A 25,197-nucleotide genomic window follows, 5' to 3' on the forward strand; every position below is an offset into this window, starting at 1 on the left:
ATTTATTTATTTATTTATTTATTTATTTATTTATTTATTTATTTATTTATTTATTTATTCATTTATTTAATCATTTATTTTTTATTTAATTTTATTATTTATTTATTTATTTTTTAATCATTATTATTCTTTATTTATTTTAATTTTCTTCTGGTCTCACAGTCTGACATAAATGCTCTGGCAGAGGTGAAAGACAGCAGCACTGCCTTCAAACATACCCCCATGCAGAGGAGCAGCAATGAAACTCTGAGAATTGGTCATAACTGCATGACCTCTCCCAATCAATTAAAAACAACTGAATGCATTGCAATAAAACACTGAATATATGCCTTTTGTTTTATTATTATTATCATTAAACTATTATTTATTATAACTATTATTATTTCATTTCTATCATTATTTATTCCTCTATACCTTTGCTATTTCTTTATCTATTTTATTTATTTATTTATTATAACTATTATTATTTTATTTCTATTATTATTATTATTATTATTATTATTATTATTATTATTATTATTATTATTATTATTGTTTTACTTCTATACCTTTATAGAAGGTATAGCATATTTCTTGTATCTTATATCCATTTCTTATATCTATTTAATTAATTTGTGTATTTTAAAAATATTATAATTCATAAATTTATTTATTATTATTTATTTATTTATTTATTTAGTTTAACTGACACTGAATTGCCTTGCTGCTAAGATAAACTTGCTTTTTATCTTTTATTTCTTTATTTATTTGTTTAGAGAAAATGTCATACATTTCAGCTCTTAGCATTCATATTCAGGCATTTTATAAAAAAGAGGATTTAAGACATTTAAGATCTTAAATTCAAATTATTGGATTTTATGATTAAAGGCTTTTATACCTTGCAGATACCCTGAATCGAATCTCTGAATGTACATGACATCTTGGCTGAAAGATTGAGGTGCTCAAAGAAAGAGCCACCATAGATGAGAATGAGGTCTGATAACATGGCAGAGAAACAAATTCCTCACTGTATTGAGCATAAACTGCAAGCAGGTTTTGAAACGCCTAAAGCCTTATAGATTCTGCCATTATAAAAGTTTTACAGACCTGGATCAATATTCTCAAGAACCTGCAGAATTTTATGCAATCTACAAAACTTTTGTCTGCAAATCCGAACCCACGCAACGAAATCGTTGTGACTCAGATGCTGACCCCAGTGTAATGGTTTTGAGGGATTTACATCAGAAATCATCAAGACCCTGATTCATATCATGCAGACACTGTGGGGGCCTTTGGGGTCTTAAAGTGTCCCTGAAGGCCTGCGACAGGTGTTGGTATTTGACTTCCTGGGTATGAAAGCAGTGGTGTGATCGTGTCAGGGCATTTCTATAACATCAAAAATTAACATTTGTTTTTAAAACATGAGATGGAATATATTTCATTTAGGTGTGTCTGGTCTATGGAGGAAGCTTGTTTTCATTATGGATCCATCCTCTGCGTGGCAGACTCGTGGTGAGCTAGTGAATAAACAGAAAGGGTTAACAATTACAGCTAACCTCAAAATATTAAATACATGCAATTTGATTAGTAAAGTGATTGACCCAATAAAATTGTTACGTGTTCCACTATTTCACCAGTTCTCCTCAATTTTCATAAAATCACCAGCCTTTTTTCTCCTCTTTCACCATTTTTCCCTTTTCTCTGGTTTGATATTTGTTCTAATTTTGGTTGGACTGGTGGCTCTGCTATTCCAACTCTGTTTGGAGAATGAGCACGGTTGCATCTCTTTGACAAACACTTTGAAATCAACTCAGTTTGTAGAGTTAAGACTTAAATCTGTTAATGCCTCATACATTCAGATACCAGTGAAGGTAATCCAGTTATAACATGTATGTGAATAGGAGCTATTTGATGCTGATGTGAACAGTACTTGAGTTCAGGTTTGAGCTTTTTTACTCCTCAGATATCCTTCAAGAAAAGACAGGAGACTTTATTTGTAAAGTACATTTAATCCCTTTATATCTGGGAAAACCAGAGTCTACAGGAGCAGAGCGAGGTTCAGGTTTCAGGCAGTGTGTCCTGAGCGTCAGATTCAAAAGGCAGCTTCATGGAGCGCTCTGTCAGAGAAACTGAAGGGTCAAAGGTCAACACTGCCACTCAATCCCCCTCCCCATCTCTGTGCAGACCTCCATTGATGACGTACCAGACAAGTTATCACAATACAAGAGAAAAAGGCATACACTGTCTTTCTACAGCCTTCATGATTCCATTAGTACAATACATAAGAGCTGTAAATATTACAAGACACTTTTACTGGTTCTCAGTTTAAGTATGAGGTGTTAGAGAAAAGGTTTCAGCCTGTGAGGATGTGGAGGGTTACACGCGGTGATGTGACTGAGTGTGAGTGTGTGTTAGAGCTCTGAGCCTGGGATGAAACAGAAACAGCACATTAGGGTGTGATCCTGCTCACCCACTGAGCCCCAGCAGAGCTAGAGAGGACAGAATCCAGCACTACAACCAGCCTGAGGGGGGACTGGACCTTCAGAGCACAGAGCATGGTTCACATCAGCTGGAAGTGACATAAAGCTGGAGCCTAACGCGGGAACTGATTTTTGTCTGGGGGGTCGTGACGTTAACTCTTAGCTGTGTTCAAACCAACTGCATGGCTTTCCCCTCCCAGTTTTGACGTACACTGTTCAAAATCTGGATCCGTGGTTTGCTGGGTCAGTCAGAGGAGAGTTGCTGCCCTCCAAACAGCACCACAAACACTTTTTACAGCTTGTGTTAGAAAAGTTTAAATCTCCAAAAAGCTTATTTGATAGTTTAAATGACAGCTTCAAGCTGACTCTGTGAGCCCACAAAGCAAACCTTCACTGCGTTCTGGGTCTGAACACACCGTCAGACTGCCCCAGTGTTCCTGCAGGTCTGTGGTCACACCCACTCTAAACCTGTCTCCTAGGGATTCAGGGTCGGACTAACAGCTTAGCATCATTAGCTGGATAGAAAACACTTAGTGCAAACCATCAGCCCTGCACTGGGAGGAGTTACTACATATACCATGATGATGATGATGAGGAAGGTCAGTATGTGAAGATGACGGGACAGAAGGAGCAGACTGAACCAGACGAGGAATCACTGAAGCTGTCTGCAGAGACGCTGACAGCAGCTGGAGTCTCACTCTGGGTCTCTGACAAGAGACCATACACAGAAAAGGCCTTTAGGCTTTGCTTTGATCTGATTGGTTCTTTCTGAACTGACAGAGATCACAGTGGTGGTGGGGGGTGGGGGGGACTTCTTTCAGCTTCTTTTCTATAAAGGTATCCTTCTGAGCGTCTGCAGCGGAGCAGCCTCTCAGGGACACTCTGCAGTCAGAGGTCTCACAGCCACGTGGACGTTAAGAGGAGACAACAGATGATGGGAACGCTAAAGCTCCGCCCTCCTCTGGTTCAGTCTGGAGCAACACAACAAGCAGAAGAGTGTAATACAACATCCATGCTCAGGCAGTCATAAAGCACTGTTAATATATATATTTATATACAGTTTATACATAACACAGTGAAAAACATCCGTAGAACAAAGACAGTAAAGCAGGAAACAGAAAAGCATGAGCGCATGGGGACAGGTGGGGGTAACTCAGGTGTGACACTGATATATCAGGTTAGGATAGCAGGGGTTAAAAAATAAAAGCATCTAACAAAAACTTCATGGACAGTGTCATTAAAACGCTCTGTGGAGCACGTTTACAGCATCTCCTCACAGAGCCAACTCAATCCAGCAAGCAATAAATGAGACATCTCTGCTTATAAAAGAAAAAAGGAGAAAAAGAGACAGAGACAGACGGCGAGGTCGTCCCTCCTTCAGCGGCGAGGCGGCCGGACGCCCACGCCTCAGTACACCGGGCTGTTACGGATCCCGCAGCACAACACCATGCTGAAGATCATCTCAAAGATCTGCGGGGAGGAGCACAGACACAGAGTGAGGAGTTCAGACGGGGCTGGGAGGAACACTTACACACAACAAACATCTGGGGGCGCTGTTAGGCCTAGGTAAGTGATTCTCAACTGGCCAGTCGTGACCCAATAGTGGGTCGTGGACCTTTTTTCAGTGGGTTGTGGGCCTCTGTCTGAGCCAAAAGAGAAAAAAAATGTTGAAAAAAAATCCTATGCTTTTATTTTGAAAAGATTCTTCTTTTTAACTTAATCTTTTTATGTCTTTAACTACAGAGGACAGTGGATAGAGGAGGAAACACAGGCCACAGGCTGGATTTAAACCCAAGCCACCCACTCCAGGGTAAACTTTATGGGGTGTAACCTAAACTGCTGGGCCATCTGTGCCCCTGAGTGACGTCTTCTTACAAACTCTAACAGCAGGTGGCGCTGATGACTTGTAATACTGATTGAGACCTCCTATTTCACAGTATGGAAGAAGAGACACACGCTATTTTGTCTGCTTGGAAGCATAAAACGGTCAGAACTGAAGCAGCATTTGGAAAAAAAAACGCTTTCCTAGCAGAGGTAAACCTGCTGAGTACTTTCAAAGACGACTTCAGACCTGAGGACTCCATGAAAGGGTTTTTCAATTAAAAAAAAAGAGCAGTTAAAGTTTTCCATCATTAAGGGGTGATGGTTGGACCTGAAGCTGGACCAGCTGAGAACTACAGGTCCAGGCTGCACCACCCTTGTGGAGTCCAGCCTGTGGCTCCTTTCCCACATGTGGCTGCCCACTCTCACCCTGTTGTCTCCTCTATCCACTGTCCCATCCTCTCAGGTTACTGGCTCAAAAGCTTGAAAGAATAATGCTTTAAAAAAACAAGCAAACAAACGTGTTTGTTTTACAGCAGTGAATATCAGTCTGTTAAAACCCCGTGACCTCTGATGTCCACTTCAGTATAAATGAGCACATGAGATGAAGATGTCCATCAGCTGTCTCCTGCTGTTCATGAAGACACGTTCACCTCGTGCTGGCGGCTCTGTGTGCATCTAAACCCTAGTCTGACTCCATTCACAAAGACACACTCTCATTCAAAGCGTGCTGTGCAGTGTCTTGTCCTCACCATGATGACGGCGACCACCAGGACAGCGATGCCGATCAGGTACATCTTATCTGAGAACAGGGCCTTGATCCTGGTGTGGCAGTTCTGCAGAGAGGGACCAAACACATGTCAACAGGGACTCTGCTGCTTCGCCTGTGGACTTTTTAGACTGATGGTATTATTCTGATTGTGTGGTTGATCCTCTGGTTAGAGAACAGCATGCTCTGCAACAAGTACTGAACAACAATAAAACTTCAAAGAAGGTCAAATGGAGTGAGGGTAACAGCATTTGAGATATGTTCTGGAAATTCATCCCAAAGGTGACTTTTTGTGAGTGAGCTTTTCAGTTTTAGCTGCTAGGTCGGCTAAAACGCTGTTTCAGTGTAAACACGAAGCTGAAAGGCAACAAAAGGTTTTGCGATTCATCCTAAAACTGGAACTGTTTACACAACAACAGTTTCAGGACGAAACACAAAAGTATTGTTGCGTTTCAGCCATGGTCTGTTTAATCACATCAAACATATTATCCAACAAGAAAAAGTGTCTAGTGAAAATGCTGAGAGGCTCGTAGCTCTGGGAAACCACCACCACAGTGGCTGGTGAGCCAACTAGTTCATGTCAAGCCCTGGTGCTGTGGTCACTCCACTGGCTCCCAGTTTGATTTAGAGTTGATTTTTAACTTTTGTTTGTTGTTAGTGCCATTCATGGTCTGACTCCTCTCGGCCTGTCAGGGATCTGAGCTGTCTGCGACCACGTGAGGGCCCTGCGTTCTCCTCACCAGCCTCTGTTAGACGTCCCAAGGTGCAGATATAAACAGTGGGTGAGTTGTTTTGTTGTCCAGCTTCCAGATTGTGGAACAAGCCACCCCTCAACATTCACACCCGGCCTGATCTCAGTCTTTTTAAACTTCTCTACATGGGGTTTAACTCTGACCAGCGCTGCCCTGTGTCATGTTCATAATCTGTTGTAGTCTGTTTGAAGCTCCTCCCACAGGGACCATGAAGAAACAGAGCCACGGTGACGTCTGAGAGTAACACCTGCATGTCGTCACAGAGCAGCTCCGAACATCAAACTGGGAGAATCTGCGACATGTGACATTAGCCTATGGAATGACAGACCCTGGATTAATATGACCCACGTCACACTCACCACTGTGGTTCCAGAGGAGGGGCAGATTTCTGTCACCCCGAACAGGTCTGTGATGCGTGTGAGTCCCATGGTGCCATCTCCTTTCCCGCAGCAGTTAAGCTGAAAGACGAGCACAGAAAGGATCAAACTCCCTGAGAAGTCTTTGTTTGGACTAAATGATCAACCACTCCCTGAGTGAAACACAAAACCCTGTGAGTGCTGTGTGTTCTCACCGTCTCGTGGAAGACTTTGAGCACCTGCGCAGGCCCCTGGCTCTTGTCTGTGGTGGTCACACTTTGTGTCATGGCCTTGTCGTACACAGAGTCGTAGTGGGTCATCAACTCCTTCGCCAACTAACACAGAGAGGAAACACTTCATTACACCTCCTTCAAACTCCCACCTTTCCCGCTAACCTTTTGTCTGAGCAGCTCAGAGCTGAGCTCAGAGCTGAGCTTAGAGCTGAGCTCAGAGCTGCCCTCAGAGCTGCCCTCAGAGCTGCCCTCAGAGCTGAGCTCAGAGCTGAGCTCAGAGCTGCCCCAACTGATGTGAGATGGTCTTGTCAACTTTGTGAAGTTCAGCAAACTGGTCTCAGTTTTCCTCCTGTGTAACTGCTGCTGCTGCTGCTGAGGGGCTACAGACAGAGAGGTTTACCTGTTCAGGTGTGTGGTCACATCAACCTGTGACAGCTCTGCTCTTTGTACTGCGTTAGTGTGGACGTTCAATGTTCCCACAGTGTTCAGTCAGTGAAGGCAACACGAAAGGCTGAGAGTGAGAGCACAGCAGGAGGTAGGGGAATGTGTGTGTGTGTGTGTGTGTGTGTGTGTGTGTGTGTGTGTGTGTGTGTGTGTGTGTGGCCTTACAAGGTCTCTGTTCATGAAGCCCCAGATTCCGGCTGCCACTTCACAGGCGAAGAGGATGACGAGGCAGGCGAAGAACTGCAGGATGACAGAAACATGATTGTAACACCACATCACACCACAACATTTAACAAACAGAAAAATTCTCCCATGAAGGTCATTGTAGGCTTTGGCCCAAGCTGTCACAAAATTTAGAGTCCAAGATTCTGCAACTTAACCCTCGATGGGTCAGAAGGTCTTCACTTAAAGTCCTTGTTTTTGTCTCAGATTGTTCCTGAGTTTCTGAAATAATTTCATCAAGAGTTCCTGCAGAGGGTGCTCTCTGTTACAGAAGAGGAGGAGTCTGAGCCATCACTCCACACACACCAGACTGCATAAACACACACACACAGAAGACTAAGCTCTGAGTTTCTGCAGACGTCACATTCAACAAAAGTTTAACAAACTGGAAACAGCAGCTGTACTTACAGTTCCTAGGAGACACTGGGACTCCTGGATGGCGCCATAACACCCGAGGAAACCGACCACCATCATCACTGCGCCCACAGCGATCAGGATGTGAGCACCTGGGCGACAGAAAGCATCGATCACACGTTAACAGGGATCACTGAAGAGGGACAGCAGGAGAGGAGCAGCTCGCAGAGAAATCACTTAAAGCTTTCAAACCAGCAGAGCTTTCAGTGGTTCCTCCCACCACATTAACACACACACACACACCTGCAGTAACAGCTTCTGACCAGCAGAGGGCACAGTGTTGTTGATGCCCGCAGAATAAAATGAGTCATGTTTTAGATATGTTCACAGGAAGTTGTTCAGTGGTCACTAACACAGAGAGCCTGCTCAATAATTCATCATGGAACAGGCCCTGCTCTGTCATGGAGCACACACACACACACACACACACACACACACACACACACACACACACACACACACACACACAAAGTCAGAAGCAGACTCGTCACACGTTAATGTTTGACAGTGTGTGAGCGTGTGTGAGAGAGAGCCCAGCTGTTTGGTCCAATAGCTAAAACAGGAAGTGGAAAATGGGGTCATGACTGTCAGGGTCAAAGGTCAGGGGGTTTAGGGTGAGCCGGGCTGTGAGGAGCAGGGCCACGAGGATCCTCCAGGTCAGTGAATGTAGACCCAGAGAGGACCAGTATCTGACCTGTCTAACCCTCCAGGTGTGAAGCTCTGCTCGTATGTTTCTGGTTGTCACTCGGCTCAACGATCAGACTCTGTTTGGCTCAGTCATCACACCAGCTGTGACTGTGTGACCGGGCCCTGCTAAATGTGAGTTATATACATCACATTGACTAACTCCACTGAGCTGATGTGCTCTGAAGAGTGAATGACTAAAATCCTTTAGAAGAAATAACTGATTGTTCTTTCCTCTATGAAATAAAGAAGTAACGTGAAAGTTTCCAAAACCAAACTTTCTGACCCACGACTAATAAACCCTGGTTTCCTTCTGTAGGAACATGATGTTATCAGTACAGTACTTTTCAAACATATAATAGCATACAATAACCCCCCTGCTCACACACACCTCTAGCCCAGTCAATGAACCAGGTAAAAACCAGGATGTAAATAAAAACGGTGCAGACAAACTGAGGGAACAGTTAAACACATGACAATGATGCAAAAAAATAGATTGGTAAAAGAGAGTAAAATGCTTCATTACAGTTTAAAACAAATGAATTAGAGAGAGGATAAAAATGTGAATAAATAAATAAGATAGAAAATAACTGACCACAAAGCAAGGTCTTAGGTTTACTTTCAACCCTTGCTTTGAAAACCTCCTGTCCTCTGTCCTCTGATGTGAGCCACAGTGGTTAGAGGTTGCCACAGACCCAGGTCTGAGGGGAACTCACAGGCCCCGTTTACACAACAACGTTTCATCTGAAAACGCTGGAACACGGTGAGAAAAAATATGCATTTGCACAGAAACGGTGAGGGACTGAAAACGCTGTAGTGAGCATGCCAGGCCTGTAGGTGGAGCTCTAACTGTCTTGTCCAGAAGCAGCTTTTGGTAGATCTCCTCTGAAGTAGAGTTGGGTCGATCATCTGGAGTATTGGTGAATACTAAGAGCAGAAGTGGAGCAACAGATGCTCATTTTCAAGACAGACATAGATTCATCAGATTGAGCAGCACAAGCTCAACAGAGGAGATCACCACCATCCTAACTACCATACTGTTAGACTGTTGTACTGTTGTATGCTCTCGTGAGGAGCAGAGCATGGCGTCAGCGTTTCCACTGAAAACGCCAGCTTACCGATTACACGACAACGGTGTCGGCAGGGTTTTAGAAGAATCCCTCTCTGGAGGCCATTTTCAAAGGTTTGCGTTGTAGGTCGGCTGAGACACCGTTTCCGTGTAAATGCAAGGCTGAAACGCAACAAAACTCTTGCGTTTCACTCTAAAACAGTTACAGGTTGGATCGTTAAAACCTGATCCTGTTTGTGTTTCCACAGCCAACCATGCCTAGTAGGTGGTGTGGAAGCCGGATGCTGATAGCTGCATCAGCTACGTATCAGCGTGACGGCATAGCAACAGCGTGACCTACTGATAAATCCAACAAAGAAGAAAAGTAGTTCAGAGTTCAAATTTGTCCTCTGTGGAGGACATTTCTTAACCTGAATATCTTCCAATTACTCCACACGACTGAATAAACTCTTCATGCCATCTACAGAGGACATTTGGGGCTTTTCAATGATACCAAATGTTAAAGGGTGGGGCTTTGGTACCTTTCTCTTTTTCATTAAGGAAAATGGCATCCATCAGTGCAAGTGCATTTTATGGGGAGAGGAAAAGTAAGTGTATTAAACTTTTTAATATGCAAATTTTGGCTTGAAATTTTGGTGGCATATTTTAAATGGAACTCTTAACAACACATTTAAACATTGTCTGAATAGTTTTTACTGTATTTTATCATTGTAATTAAGTGTTTAAAAATGTTCCTCCGTAGTGGACATTAGTAGTTATTTACTTCATTTTGTTCTGTCTTTTTCAAATGACAAGAAAGGGACTCATTCTCAGAAGCAGAGAGAATTTCACTGCAGTTGTTGATAGAAACTCAGATATTGAGTTGTCTGATGAAGATCAAGATGCAGATGCAGAGGAAGATGATTCAGAGCTCTGGGGATGAAACTCAGGCAGGGCAAGCAGATGTCAGATGACAGAACGGTCCACATCTAAGTCCAGTTGGTGTCAACTGAGGAGCAAAAATCCAAAGTACACCTTCAGTTTGTATTGTAGAAAAGGTCCAAGAAAGACAGAAGGTTTGTCCAGGTGTCAAGGCCCCTAGCGATTGACACCTGGGTTTGGCTCTCCTCCATGGATGGGTGTTACTGATGGAGGATGGAGGTTTACCACTCACAACTTTTTCAAGCCTCAGAGCTGCAGGGATAAGCTTTTGGTTTGTGTGGACTTCAGCACCTCCCTGTGGACATTAAGGTGTGTATTTCTTTATTGTCTGACCCAAAGTCTCATCCTTCCTTCTCCTAACAAACACATCTCTTCTTGTGAATGTTTCCATCCTGGTTCCAGGTACAAAGCACGTAGCTTCAGGGAAAAGTCCCTGCGGTATAGTTTCTGGACGAAAAGCACCTAAAGACTGTCAGCGTGGAGCAAGACTCTGCTTAAACTCAAGGCCATGTTAGATAGTGACCACAGCATCAGGGAAAAACCCCACACAAGCAGTGTTTACTGAGGTGAGGGATGTTTCTGTGTTTTGGTTTATCACTGTGAGCAGTCTGGGTCTCCATCACTCGGAGCATGTTCCTGTTGGGATACACACAGAATAATTGTTCAAGTGGAGAAGAAGCAGTGATGCCATCCTGCAGTGGTTTCAGGGGGGAGGGCTGGGCCTCAGCACCATCAGTCTAGCCTGTCAGATCCACCATAACTGGATTGTAGACCACTAACAGTCCTGCACACACACTGAGGCTAATTCTTAAATCAATAAGTTGGAGACTGACCAAGTGCTGCCTCCATCTCTGAGATTGTGGCTCTCCAGTTGTCACGCCCTCCTCCTCCTCCTTGTGCTCCCTCTCTGTTTAATGCAATCCAAATTATGCTCTCAATAATTCCATTTACTTAAATGTCTCTTCCTGTCTGGCTTGATTTGATCTCACAGCTCCTCATCCATTACGCTCTCCGTGAGCCCCACTCCGCAGGCCTCTCATCCTGCTCTCTGAAGAGGAGCTGATGGGTCACATGACCACACTGCAGCCATTTGCTATAATGTACTGAGAGCCTGTTCTGTGGCTGGGTGGAGGGTAGGAATCATGGGGTGTCTCATAACGCCAGAGCTTTAACATGTCCTGTGACAGTAATAAGAGTCGCTGCAGAGTCGCTGCGCTGTGGTACCAAGACAAGTAACAAAAGAGCTTTGGTGCTGATGATCTCATTTTCAACTTGATGATCACAGACAGGCAAACGTGTAAAAATGAAATTATTTTGAGATTACTGTAAAATCCATAAAGCAGCTTATATCAGAAATCTTTTGTGATGATGAAGTGAATATGAAATACTTTTTGACTTGTTCTCTTCTAGTATCAGATAAAAACTAACTTTTACTTCAACCACAGTCATTTTCTCGTATTGACCAATTTACTGTTGGTGAATTTGTCAACAGAAGTGCTGTGGAGTACGATGTGAGGGTTTTTACCACCAAACCACCATTTATTTAACCTAAATAACACGATATGACGGACTCACATGTTTTTGAGAATTAATGAGTGGACTGAAAACATCAACAAAGGGACAGACATCCAGGCCATGTCCACACCTGGTCCGGTATCTGGGAAACTGCATTTTTTTAAATACATTTTGGCCTGTCATCCACACCAAATCTCAGTTTTACATCACTAAAACGATGTTTCCTGGAAACTCTGGCCTAAGTAGAGATTTTGGACAAATCTATTTTCATGCCTGGTTCTCAAACATCACAGCTGATTGACAAAGGTTATTCTGATTGGATGGGTTTCACGACAGAACAACACTGCCAAATATAGATTTTGCGTGCTTTGAGCCACACTTATTGCCAGATTTGCCTGCTGTGTATGTGCGGACGAAAGTATTTTCAAAAACTTAATGAGGAGGGTTATATCTTTTTGAAAATATCTGGCTATGTGCGTAATAGGCCTGAGTGGACAGACGTTTTTAGAGGAGAAATCCAGTGTGTACCCCAGAGAAAAGTTTGAATGTGTTTTCCTTGTGGCTTCATCCAGCAGACCTGCAGCTAAGTATCCTCTGTTCCTCCTCAAACAAACACCCAGGGCGTGGACCAGCTCCTGCACTGTGTGCTCCCACTGCCACTTCCACAGTGTGTGTTGCAGGTGCAGGAGTGCTGGAGCCAAAGTTCAGCTGTGAATCTGCTTCAGAGTCAGGACTCTGCAGCTTCCACCAGCTGATGGAGGGAGCCAGCACCTCCAGCGTGAAGCAGATATTCTCCTCACGGTTCACGAGCAGACAGAGTGAACAGGTTCAGTGGTGTCAAGAAGCAGCAGTTTGTTTTTGAGTGTTTCACATGCCCCACGCCTGACGCCACACGCTGCACACCACACTGCTGTGAACACGGTGCTGCTGATGCTGCAACAGAGCAGCACTCAGGCTGAGCTCACAGCGCGGATACGCTGTCTGCTGGCTGTCAGAAACGTCTTCATCCACAGCGACCTGAAGTCAGAACTTCATGTTTACTCCGTTTGAGGGAAAAGGAAGCAGCACAGGGGAAGTGCTTTATTGTTTGATACACAACAGTCGGATGTTTCATGAAATCAGCACAACGGATGTGTATTCAATATTAACTGATATGACGTCAGATCAAATTAAGCATCTGTTACCGTAGGGACCTGTAACAAACAGCCAGGGAACAGCCTGATTGTGGAGTCACACCACCTTCTGGGTCTGTTTTAAGACTCTGAGTCATCCTATAAATGTTACAACAACTGATATCTTTAAATCTTTTAGGGATGCACAATATTGGATTTTTTTTGCAGATACCTGATAGGACAATATTTGACAACTCATTTAGCTGATTTCCAACACATTTTTTTTATTTCTGCAAACCTAATTGCAGGTATCAAGTCTCTTCTGTAAAGCAGTGCATACTCTCATCACATTTGTTAGGTAATATTAATTTGTGTAAAATAAGAAACACATTCAATACTTAAAACTGCACATTTATTTATGACAACTGCTTCCAAACAAAACAACTCAAGATCCTAGCTCAGGTTTCGCCCTGGACCGGTCGCCAGATTACCACAGGTACCTTTACACATCTCAGTTTTTATTTTCTATCACATGAATCATTTTGATTTCCACTTTTACAAACTGATTTCCAGTCCCGAGCACAAACCAAACCAAAGTCTATGTAGTAAGTAGGGATGGGTACCTTTCACATTTGAAACGATACGGTACCGATGCCCGGTGCCTGTCAATTGGTACCGGTACTCAACGGTACCACTTTTCGGTACTTTTTTGTGTTTATGTGGTAAAAAATATCAATTTGTAAAAATAAATATATTTTTATTTTTTCGATTTAACATATTTATTCTTCAATATATGAACTTGCATTGCTGTGTTCATGTCCAGCAAGGAAAATCTCCTACTCTTCCACTCCCTCACAGTCACAAGGACGCATCTCGGTACCTAAAAATGGTACCTTTTGATTTTACTTGAATCGGTACCCTGTAACTTTTGACAGAATTCGGTCGGTACCTACAAAAGTACCCAATTCCGTACCCATCCACAGTAGTGAGGTCTCACTAAACGACATTTGGACTGTGTGTAGGATAGTGGTGTCAAGCTAAAGCTAAAGCTCTGAACATTCTGCAGAAAACCAACAACTCTTACTGCTGACATCTTTAAATGATGGATGGATTTATCATGATGTGAAAATGTGAAACTTAAAAAAAAAACACATTAAAGGACAAAAGATGAGTTTGTTTGAGGTCAAAATAACCTGATAATAAAAAACAGTCCTGATAAAACCCTGATTCAGATCCATGAAAACATCCCCATACCACCCCTGAATGGAGAACATTTTCATTTGGTCAGTCTTTAATGACCACATGATGTTGGAGCACAGTGTGACTGATTTTTACTGGGGGTGAGCACTATTCAACACTTAATGGTAACTACCCAAACTTTTCATTTAGTTTCTCGAAGGAGCCCCTGCACCTCCCAATACATCATCGATCCTCTCCTTGTTCTTGTTTTGGCTGTAAAACCTCAAACCTGGGCCAGCCTCAAGTGGACACCGGAGAAACAGCAGATTTTAGCTCTTAAGCATTGTCTCATATTCTTAGACCTGAGTTTGCCGCTTGGTTTTTCTTTGTTTTACAGCTCGGTTTGAAGCCTGTATGTAGCTCCGATCAGACGCATGCGCAACGCGAGGTGATGGATACATTCGAACAGGTGTGGGGAAGCGTGTGTGTTGTTTACATGTCGAGAGGAGAAGGCAGAGTGTGTACCTGTGGCGTTGAGTCCTTCTGCTGTCTGAGCGCACTTTAGATCAGATTTCAGACCCCTTGGGAGAGTTTATTTTAAAAACGACAATTCTTGCGACTTTTCTGGAGTTTGGAGTCTGACGCTGAAGCAGGTTTTGATCACCTGAATTAGCAGCCTGTGCTGTACCCCTTACGAAAGAAAAATATATTGCAGCATATTGGAAAATATCATGTCATACATTAGGTAATATATTCCCATATATGAGATTTAGTATTTATATTTTCCAATATATTGCAATATATGGAAAGCAGCAATCATTTGTATATGCTGCAATATATTGCAATATATTTCATGAATATATCATATATTGTATATGTTCCCTTAATATATTATTCCATGTATATTATAATATATCAATAATAAATCATAATACATTTCAAAAAATATATTGGTACATATATTTTTCTTTGGTAAGGGGTCGTGAGTCCCTCCCCCATCCAAACACAGACAGTGCTCACTCACAGCAGATGAAATCTCCAAGTGTGTGTTATGGTCATTTCTGCTGGTCCCCAGCCCAGATAAAGGAGGAGGGTTGATATTTTGACTTGAAAAAACAAGAATGGACAGAAGAAAGTTAATTTGTAGTGGTAAACATATTTATGATGTTGTGTTTTACCTGCTTTCTGTCTCCCCTGCCTTATTTCTCTCACCTTCAGAGTCCATGACAATTACATACAAATGGATTATTATGTAAATCAGACTGCAGTGTCATTTAGTGGCTTTTATTGACTTTTGGGACAGACAATAGTGACTGTCCTTACTGGGGAGCTGGCATGTTGAAACTAGCAATGTTTCACTCAGCTTTAATGATGTTTTAAGTGGGAAACAGCCTCATTCTTTCAGTTTTTTTTTTCATGACTCTACATGACAACTAAATCATCTTTTAGTAGTGGATTATTAGGGTATATGGTAAAAATAAAGGTGTTAAAAACAACAACAATGTACACTGAACCGAACCGAAAACCATGACCACAAACCATGATAGGAACCAAGCCGTGGATATTATGAACCGCTTCATCCCTTATAAATAACAAAAGGCTTTAGTCTGTTAAGTTAAATAAAGGTGTGGACCTGATTAATGAGAGAGGTATCTCTACATTACTCCTGCTGTGATCTGGCGCTGTATGGAAAAATAAAATCAACCTGACTTCCTGCCTGATCTGATTTGGATACAGTTTGCTCTCATCTGAAAGTCGCTGGGTGGTTTTTGGTGGTTTCTGAGCAAACTTCCTGTGATGCTTGAGCTGATGTGTCACAGCTCCAGCGTCCGGTAAACATCTGATAGTTGTTACATGTTGCAACGTGCCGCAGACAGGACAAAGCCATCATTACACAAGATTTTTTTTTCAATGTTAATGACTTTTCAAAAATTTAAAAACCATTGCCCGTCCCTAATTTTTACAGACATCACTAAAAGAAACAGTTACCAAATCTGGAGCTGTGTGTTACTTTCATGGTTAATACATGAGTTAGTAAGAGCTGCTGGCTCTCAGTCATTTTCTCAGAGCCAAATGTGGGAAACCCCTGCCCTCCAGGAAAAGTCTTTTCTTCAGTCCAGATCTGACACATTTTCCACTGAGGATTCAGTGTCTGACAGTAACACGCTCTGTTCCAACAGCCTTTTCCTGGTGACTGCCTGTACGCTCTTCTTCTTTGGTTTCGTCATGGGCAGACTGAATTTAAAGAGAAATAAATTCATGTAACAGTGTGTAGAAGAGGGGCTGGATCAAACATGGGTTACCTGTACATCAGGTAAAGTTGAAATCAGTCCTCATCAACCTGTTGGACTCCAGACAGCCCATCTGACCTCTCTGTAACGGATGTGTGTGCTAACGGAGTCACGTCTGTCAGTCTGTGAATCAGCTCTGACGCCCTGACATGTTGAAATGTTCAGAGACAAAGAGGAACTCTTCACCTGTTCCTTTCTTTCTTTCTTTCTTTCTTTCTTTCTTCATGTTTTAGTATTCAGTTACACAGCTTTGATCATTGTTTCTCACACAGAGATGGACTTTTATATCCAACCGTCTTTGGTAGGTACACTGTGTGCTGCTGCTACGCTGACACACTATGACAGTGTAGCATCCAGCTTACAGGCTGTCTACCATTAAGGACTGGGATTGGCTGAGGAAACACAAACAATATCAGAATTTACCGATCCTACCTGTACCAAACTAGGGATGGGTACCGAATGAGGTACTTTTATAGGTACTGACTGAATTATGGCAAAAGTATCGGGTACCGATTCATCTAAAACCAAAAGGTACCATGTTTAGGTACCTAAATGCATCTTTGTGACTGTAAGGGAGTAGAGGAGTAGGTGATTTTCCATGCTGGACATGAACACAGCATTGCAAGGTTATATTTTGAGAAACAAATATGTTAAATTGAAAAAATTTGAATATTTCATCATTAAACAAGTTAATATTTTTTACCACATGAACACAAAAAAGTACCGAAAAGTGGTACCGTTGAGTATCAGTAACGATTGCCAGATATCAGGCAATGGTACCGTATCATTTCAAACATGAAAGGTACCCTTCCCTATACCAAACTGCACTGATCCAAACCAGACCAGTTGATGTCACCAGTAAATGTCTGACATGTGGGACTAAAGACTTTTCATTTCACCACTTCAGATATTTCAGATGAACTGAATTTGGATGGTTAATCTGCTGCAGCCTTGACAGCTGTGAGGACAGAGGCCTCTGCATCTTTCCAGGTCAGACTTTATTTTGGTGAGATCAGGAAACGTCTTTGCTGAGTAAAGATCGTCTGATGCAACACCACGACGAGGACCAGGAAGACAACCTTTAACGTCGAGGTGTTGCAACCCAAAGTGCTGCTTATGAAAGCTGCTGCTTGTGAAAGCTGCTTCTTCTGAAGCAGAAACTAACCTCCTTACACGCTTCATTCATGCTTAGAGAAGGCGTCTGTGGTTTTTGTGGAGGGCTCTGAGTTCACGGCACACTGACTCCGAGTTTTCACCATCCAGCCACCATCTGTCAAAAGCTGTGATGGCGTAAAGATTGGCGTAAGGAAATGACGGCTCAACTCTTGCTGCTGAGAAACAAACACGACTCTAGAGAAACAGGACGAAAACAAAAAACAAGAAGTGAGACTTCCATTAAAGGGTCCGTTTCTCAAACTTTCTCCGTTTTACGACAAACCACAAGATCTCTGACGACTGATTGTTCCTCTCTGGGTCACTGAACTCCAGAAGCTTCAGATTGAAACCCCTAAGGAGAGCTGTTTATCCTCCCAGCGCGACCCAGTCTGTCTTTGAACCTGTGGCATGATGGGTAGCTGTGTCTGTGCGCGGGTGGAGGAGTGAGAGAAAGGAGCAGATGCAGAGGTTGAAAAGTTCCTGGAAGGAGGAGGGGGAAAAGGAGCGGAGGGAGAGAAAGACTGGAGCGAAGAGGGGAGTGAGACAGCGCGACGTGAAGACTAACCACAACCAGATGGAGAAGTGAGGGGGAGGGAGAGTGGAAAGAGGAGGAGAGGAAAACTTTCACAGGGAGGGAGGAGGATGGGTGGGGCCGCCCTGCACCAGGAGGAGGGGGAGGAGGAGGGGGAAGAGGAGGAGGGGGAGGAGGGATGGTCAGTGAGGAATTTTTTCCTAAACCGACGAGGCCTCTCCTCCCTCTGTGGGATGGGGGGAGGTTTATGTAACGGGAGGATGCAATCATGGAGGCGGCTCAGGAGAAAGGCTGAGCTACCACAGACATCCAGCCCAAGAGGAGCTCCAACACTGGCTTCTTTTCCCCTCCCCCTCCTGACACTCCCCTTCTCCTGGTCGGGGTGACTCAGCTGTGACGGGGCTGTTTGGGGAGGTGGCAGGAGATAACTTCATGTTGTTGTTAAAGTCACATGATGAGCTCCGAGCCTCGCTTCACACCTCTGTAAAACTTTTACACCTCGATCTGAGGGGGTCTGCTCTGCACCACCTGACCAAGCAATACGTGTGAGCGACCGCGGAGGGGCTCATCACGCCACTTCTCAATCAGCTGCTGTTTTTATGGTCATGAGGCTCAGGGGGTTTGGAGTGTAAGCTCTGTGTTTCTTTCTGAAGGGACGAGGACTGGGGACTGTACCATCAACGATTCCAGTCTTCATCAGGCCAAGAGTGCCACTGGATGTGTCAGATCTTCATCTGTTCCTCAGCCTCCTGTACATATGATGAACATATGATGAACGTATGATGAACGTATGATGAACATATGGAGAACGTATGATGAAGGTATGATAAGCATATGGAGAACGTATGATGAATATATAATAAATGTATGAAGAACGTAAGATGAACGTATGAAGAACGTATGATAAGCACATGATAAACGTTTGATAAATATATAATGAGCGTATGAAAAAGGTGTGATGAAGGTATGATGAGCATATGAAGGACGTATGAAGACCATATGAAGAACGTATGATGAACGTATGAAGAACATATGAAGAACATATGATGAACATATGAAGAACATATGAAGACCATATGATGAACATATAAAGACCATATGGTTAACTTATGAAATATGTTTGAAGAACATATGATAAAGGTATGAAGGGCGTATGATAAGCATATGAAGAACGTATGATGAACATATAAAGACCATATGATGAACGTATGAAATATGTTTGAAGAACATATGATGAAGGTATGGAGGACGTATGATAAGCAAATGAAAAACGTATGATGAGCATATGAAGACCATATGGTGAACGTATGAAATATGTTTGAAGAACATATGTTAAAGGTATGGAGGACGTATGATAACCATACGAAAAACGTATGATGAACATATAAAGACCATATGATGAACGTATGATGAACGTTTGGAGAACGTATGATGATTGTAGGATGAACGTACAATGAACATATGATGAATGATGGTGAACTTTACGTTCACCATCATATGTTCACATAAGAACATATGAAGGACATATGATGAACATATGATGAACTGTAAAACCATATGATGTACGTATAAAATATGTTCGAAGAACATATGATGAACGTTTGGAGAATGTATGATAAGCACATGAAGAATGCATGATGAACATATAATAAACGTATGAAGAACATATGATAAACGTATGATGAACATATGAAGAACATATGAAGACCATATGATGAATGTATCACGAAAGCATGAAGAATGTATGAAGAACTTTTGAAGAACGTATGAAATATGGAGGTCACTGATTCAGAGGTGCAGCTGTTAAGCCAAATCAGTTAACAGCAGTAGCTAGCCGAGCCACTTTCCCAGGATGCATCTGGCTTTCTGCCCATACAGAACAGCTATTGAACCAAAGCTCTGACTCTCCTCTATGTCTAATAATCTACATCCAGGAGTAGGCCTGTCACGATAACAAATTTTGTAGACGATAATTTTCCAAAATATCATTGCCAATAAACAATATTATTGTCAATATTATTTTGATTTTTTTTTTTCATTTTTTCATTGATGTAATTATGATAAATGGGATAATAAAGTGAGTACACCATATCAAAAGCAAGAAACTTTAATTTCTTAAGAGTGTAATTAAAGGTCAGGATCTTTTAAATAAAATAAATTAAACAAAAAATATAATAAATTTAACAAACAAGAAAGAGAAAAAAAATACAATGAAAATGAAATGGACTCTCTTTAAGAAAAAAATACATGTCAATAAAAATAATTAATACTAATCAAAAACAACAAAACATAGACCCTGTCTCTAAAGAAAAAACAAAACTCCATAAAAAAACAACAACAATAAAAACTATAGCCTAAATAAAAGGGAGTTTATAGAGTTCCTGAATTGTTTGTAACATGTATTTTTTCCCAGTCAATCCGTACTGTCTGTCAAACATTTTGAACATTTCTGGCTTTCAACTGTATTGAAGGGCTGCATTTCTTTGGCAATGTAACTGTCTTTGAGCGCCCACCATTTGGCGCTTTTATTTCTATTTACTTTGCAGACCAAAAGCCTCAGTAAGAGCGGATTGTCAAAGAACAAGGCTCCACTGCACCTCCCCTTCTTCTTCTTCATCACCACTGTTTTCAAACAAATGCGACATATCAGCTCGTTGGTGTTCATGAGCTCACACTTTGTTCATTCTGATAAAAAACAAAACATTCCCACACTGGGACTGTGGCAGGCGGCTTAAGAACCGTATCTTTCGTGCCATCACTCATATTAGCGTGTGTTTTCTCCTTACCCCTCAGGACGCTCGCTTCAGCTCTCTCCGTGTGTACGCGTGAGCAGCCCCGTCTTCACCCCAAAGATCGCATTTTTGACAGATGCTCACTCCACTATAAATCTGCTAAATCCGCTATAGAACCTATGCACCCCGATGTTAGGAAAGAAAGACGTAGTGAGCCATCTTCTCATTCAGCCTCTTTGGTCAAAAGAGAGGAGGCTCTCTGAGACAGCATGTCAGTGTTAACCTGATGCACACAGAGAAACTCCAGATCATATTTTCCTGTGAGTGACATTAAACCAGTGCTGTGTGTTTTTCACTGTTATATTGACCTCCATAAATCAGACTATTCAAAGCCTCTTCACTGACGACATAGTGGTTCATATCCATTCTCCTTTGTTCATGATGGTTGGACAGGCCTGTGTTTGACAGACTCAATCTGTTTTGGTTTATTGAACATGATCCAGTGTGAACAACACCAGCCGCTGATGAGTTGACTGGCAGGTTGCTGCATTGCAGCAACATCATTGCCAGTTTCTACATTAACGTCAGTTGGAGTCAATATTTCATCTTTGAGGTTATGACTCCACTCTGTAAACCACTGCGTGATTTCATTAGACTGCAACAAGGTTTTCAAATCTCTAAGAAGTCTGGATACTCATCAAGCTGTGATTGGATATGGGCGCAATCTACTGTCAGTCTGTGGCCTCTGTAAGAGCTGGAACACCATCACTCCTCTGCCTGAGCCCTGGGAGGTAAACAAACCTTCAGTCTGTCAGGATGAATGTGCAGAGGAAACACAGATACTGGTCTGCTGTGATAATCTCTCCTGAAGTAAAACAATAATAAACTATTAATGAGCTCTTTTAAAGTCACCTTTTAGCTTATCAATAACAGATATCTGTTTCAGCTCCATTAACAGGCTGAGTGAAGACCTTTCATTGTGAATCGTGAATCGTGAATCGTGAATCATCACAAAGGAACCTTCGGACCTTCAGGCCTGAAAACAATGCATTCAGAAAACTCTGGTTTAATGGTTTAGCTTTTTTGGTCACAGCTGAATGATAGAGTTCATTCTGATTGGATCGCACAGGTGTTACGCCTGAAAAACACAGCGTTTTATGGGTTTGGCGTGCTTTACTCATCGCTGGACTTCCCCGCTGTGTGTGGACGCAAGTATTTTTAAAAACAAATGAGGCGGGGATATTTGTTTTTGGAAACACTCAGCTATGTCTGTGTACACACACACACACACACACGTTATCCCTGTGACCCTGTGATCACACCAGGTCCTTAAAACAAAGAGAACAGCAGGATCTGGACTGATTCTGGGGTCTGTGTGAGGCAGACAGAGACAGGACAGAGGCACAGGTGTTGTGGGTCAGGTACTCACTGATGTAGAAGGTCTGTGGAGGCGGCGATCCCTGGAAATCCTGGTTCAGCAGGCTGGTGATCTGGGGTTCATGTCTCAGCCACAGGGCCACCCCCAGGATGACTCCTCCTGCAAGCTGCAACAGAGCACCCACAGGTCGGTCAGTGCACCCATCACAGTTACTCCAACATTCGTTTCCACGTTCTAAATTAGGACTGCTACTAACGAAGTTTTAAAGTCGACTAATCTATCGATTATTTTTTCGATCAGTTGATTAATCACGATTATTTTGTGTTTCAACCTAATTTGGCCTTTAAAATGTGCAGACCTTTATAACTCAACCTGTGTGTTGCATTTTGACTGCATTTATCCAGAGTTAGGTTCTCACCTCTGATTGGTCAGCCCTGTGTCATTTTTGTTTGTTTGTCTTTATTTCATTCATGATGATATAAAAAAATATAAGTAGGTACTATACAAAAAAAATCTCAAAATGAATGAAGCAGGTAACAGGGAAATGAAGTTGTTGTACGCAGTGTCGGACAGACCGCTTATTAGTGACTTTGGGCTTATTTTCTCATGTTTATTTGTTTATTGGGGCTTTGCTCTCTGTATGATCCAGCCTGACTCTCCCAGCTCTCCATAACAATGCGTTTAGTTTCGTTTCTCTGCATGTGGCGTTTCACTCTTGCGCATTCTGCCCCTCCTCCTCCCCACTGAGTGTTACCAGTGCAGTGTGAGCTTGAGAGTGAGAGCTCCATCGAATAGATGGATAGATGGATGGATAGACGGATAGATGTCCTCTCTTTTCAAAAGTTAGGGGAGTTTTACATTAGTTTGTGACTCGGATCCTACAAACTGTTGGTAACAGAGAGTGAAGGAGACTCTCAAAATCACGTTATCAGACGCTAAACTCCGGGAGCTGTCAGGCTCCGCCAGAGCCTCCGTCAGCGCACAGCGCTCTCTGGAAGTGGAGATTTTTCCTCATCAATATTCCTCACATAGAACTAAGTGATCTTTTCCCATAAAAGTATCCAATAACACAGCACCTCATGCTGTGAACTGAAGTTACAAATTAGTATTACCCTCTGGTATTTGATTTCACCACGTGACAATGACAATAAAAATAATAATGTGATGCATCGACTATTCAAATTTGCGTCGATGAATTGTTATCATGGACGTAGTCGATCAAGTCAACTAATCATGGCAGCCCTATTCTAAATCCTGTTTTTACGCACAGCAGCCGGACACTTGCTTTTGTCTCCACATTGACTCTGGATTGCTGATTTCAGAGGCACTCGACTGGTGAACTTCAAAGAAACACAGATCCCCTGTGATGTCAGTAGCACGGAGCATGCTAACACACAGCAGTGGTCTCACATTTGCCATCAGTTTTTGAATGTTACTTTTAATTGCCCGAGCTTCACAGGATACCTCACATTATACTAACATTCAGTTTCTAGGAGACATCCCAGGAACTGAAGGGTTCCTGTGGCCCGTTGTTTGTCTGCGTTTCCACCACAGCCCCCTATAGTTCCTGGACCTCTGCAGGCCCAGGCAGGGCCATGTAAAGGTTACAACCAGTTTTTCAGAGCTAAACTTAGACCCTGGTTCCTGCAGTCAAAAACCACTCAGTTCCTCAAAAAGCCCCTGGTTACCGGGGCAAGTCCATGTGGGGGAAAAGTACCTAACATGACTGCAGCACATGGTTATGACACAGCTGAAACATTATGTCACTCTGAGCCCAACAACAGGCTCAAAATAAGCTCAGCTTTCACTTCTTCTTTGTGGGAAATGTGTCAACCAGTGTAGATCAGAGATGTACGGACAACATATGAGTCACTGTCAGACAGCTGATAACCTCTGTGGGTATAATAACTTTTCTTTAGACAGAACATGAAGCTACTTCTACTCGATGATGAAGTTTAAGGAGTGAGTGAAATGGGTATAAGTAGACCAACATCAGAAGCAGTGAAAGAGAGAGAATGTCAAATCAATGGGTCACTTTTTTTTCAGCCTAAACACCAACACACAAAAACAACATCTTCAACCTACTTAAAAAAAAAAAAAACTCTTATATGTGAAAATTTTTAATTTTCTCATATCATATTTCTGATTTAATTGAAAAGTAAAATTTGACACAGGATCATTTTAGAAAGTCATTTTGTTTAAGTCAAAAAACCACACTCACACAAACTGAGGAGATGACTCATCGTGGAGACCACAAACCTTCATTTCAACTTTTAATTTTGAACAAACCTGACTTTTTAAATTCCATCTTAGTTGAATTTTCAGATAACTTAATGTGATTCTCTAATTCTGTTGAAAGCAATAGGGTTGGTAAAATATTGGAGGAGGAACAAAGATTCTTTAGAACATACTCGTCAATGTGTTTTAATACTGACATGGACAAAGTGTAGCCAAATGTGCATTAATGTGCTGGGTGGTAAACCAGAGTTTGCAGTTACACCGTCGTGTCTTTCGTTGTCCCTTTCCACTAGCTCTAACATGAGCTGTTAAGCTAACTCTGCTCTCAGCGCGCAGTAAGGGCACCACCTCAGGTTACCAAGTAGCAGAGTCCACATCAACCACGTACCCTCATCACTCATGGTTACGATACGAGTTGGTGGCACACAACCAACTGTGAGAATTTGTAACAAAAAATACATGATGATATTAGATGGCTGAAAGGCATTCTGGGAATATCTTAGATGACTCTGGGTTATGTTATTGGGCTCTAATTTTGTAGACCAGGCGCAAGCCCAGGCGCACCTGCCTTGCACCGGCCTTCGCCGCGCGGACAGGGCATGACCGGCGCACTTTCCAAGTTTCAGAATACTTTTGATCCACCTGCACTCCTGGTTTGTCATCGCCAAATAGCAGAACCTTTGGTGATATACTGTATACTCTCCCAGTGTCTCCTCCTCATCCTCCTTACAATAATGTACTCCATCTTTTTAGATCACCTTAAAAATAAAGACTAAAACAGAGAAATATGGGAAATCACGGGTAAATCCTGAGTGACATACATTTATTTTGTCTCTTTTTTCTTCATCTTTTCTCTCCCTCTTTTCTTTGAATGAAATGAAATGAGAGAAGCCAGATATATACTCAGTATCAGATGTTAAG

General features: G+C 42.3%; 1 protein-coding gene across 1 annotated transcript in view; it reads right to left on the reverse strand.

Moving 5' to 3' along the window:
- Window positions 1–1,968: 1,968 nt before the first annotated feature.
- LOC141788299 (CD81 antigen-like) overlaps window positions 1,969–25,197 on the reverse strand; it is a 32,665-nt gene continuing 9,436 nt past the window's right edge. The window contains exons 2-8 of the mRNA XM_074667198.1: window positions 22,090–22,204; window positions 7,465–7,562; window positions 7,000–7,074; window positions 6,373–6,492; window positions 6,161–6,259; window positions 5,033–5,116; window positions 1,969–3,929 (exon numbers count right to left, since the gene is read on the reverse strand). Coding sequence (XP_074523299.1) covers window positions 3,867–3,929; window positions 5,033–5,116; window positions 6,161–6,259; window positions 6,373–6,492; window positions 7,000–7,074; window positions 7,465–7,562; window positions 22,090–22,204 — 654 coding nt within the window. The 3' untranslated portion in view covers window positions 1,969–3,866. The remainder of the gene's footprint in view (window positions 3,930–5,032; window positions 5,117–6,160; window positions 6,260–6,372; window positions 6,493–6,999; window positions 7,075–7,464; window positions 7,563–22,089; window positions 22,205–25,197) is intronic.

This window comes from Halichoeres trimaculatus, unplaced genomic scaffold, assembly GCF_033239565.1.
Source record: "Halichoeres trimaculatus isolate MK-OKI-2021-1 unplaced genomic scaffold, fHalTri1.1 fHalTri1_scaffold_3, whole genome shotgun sequence".
Lineage (NCBI taxonomy): Eukaryota > Metazoa > Chordata > Actinopteri > Labriformes > Labridae > Halichoeres > Halichoeres trimaculatus.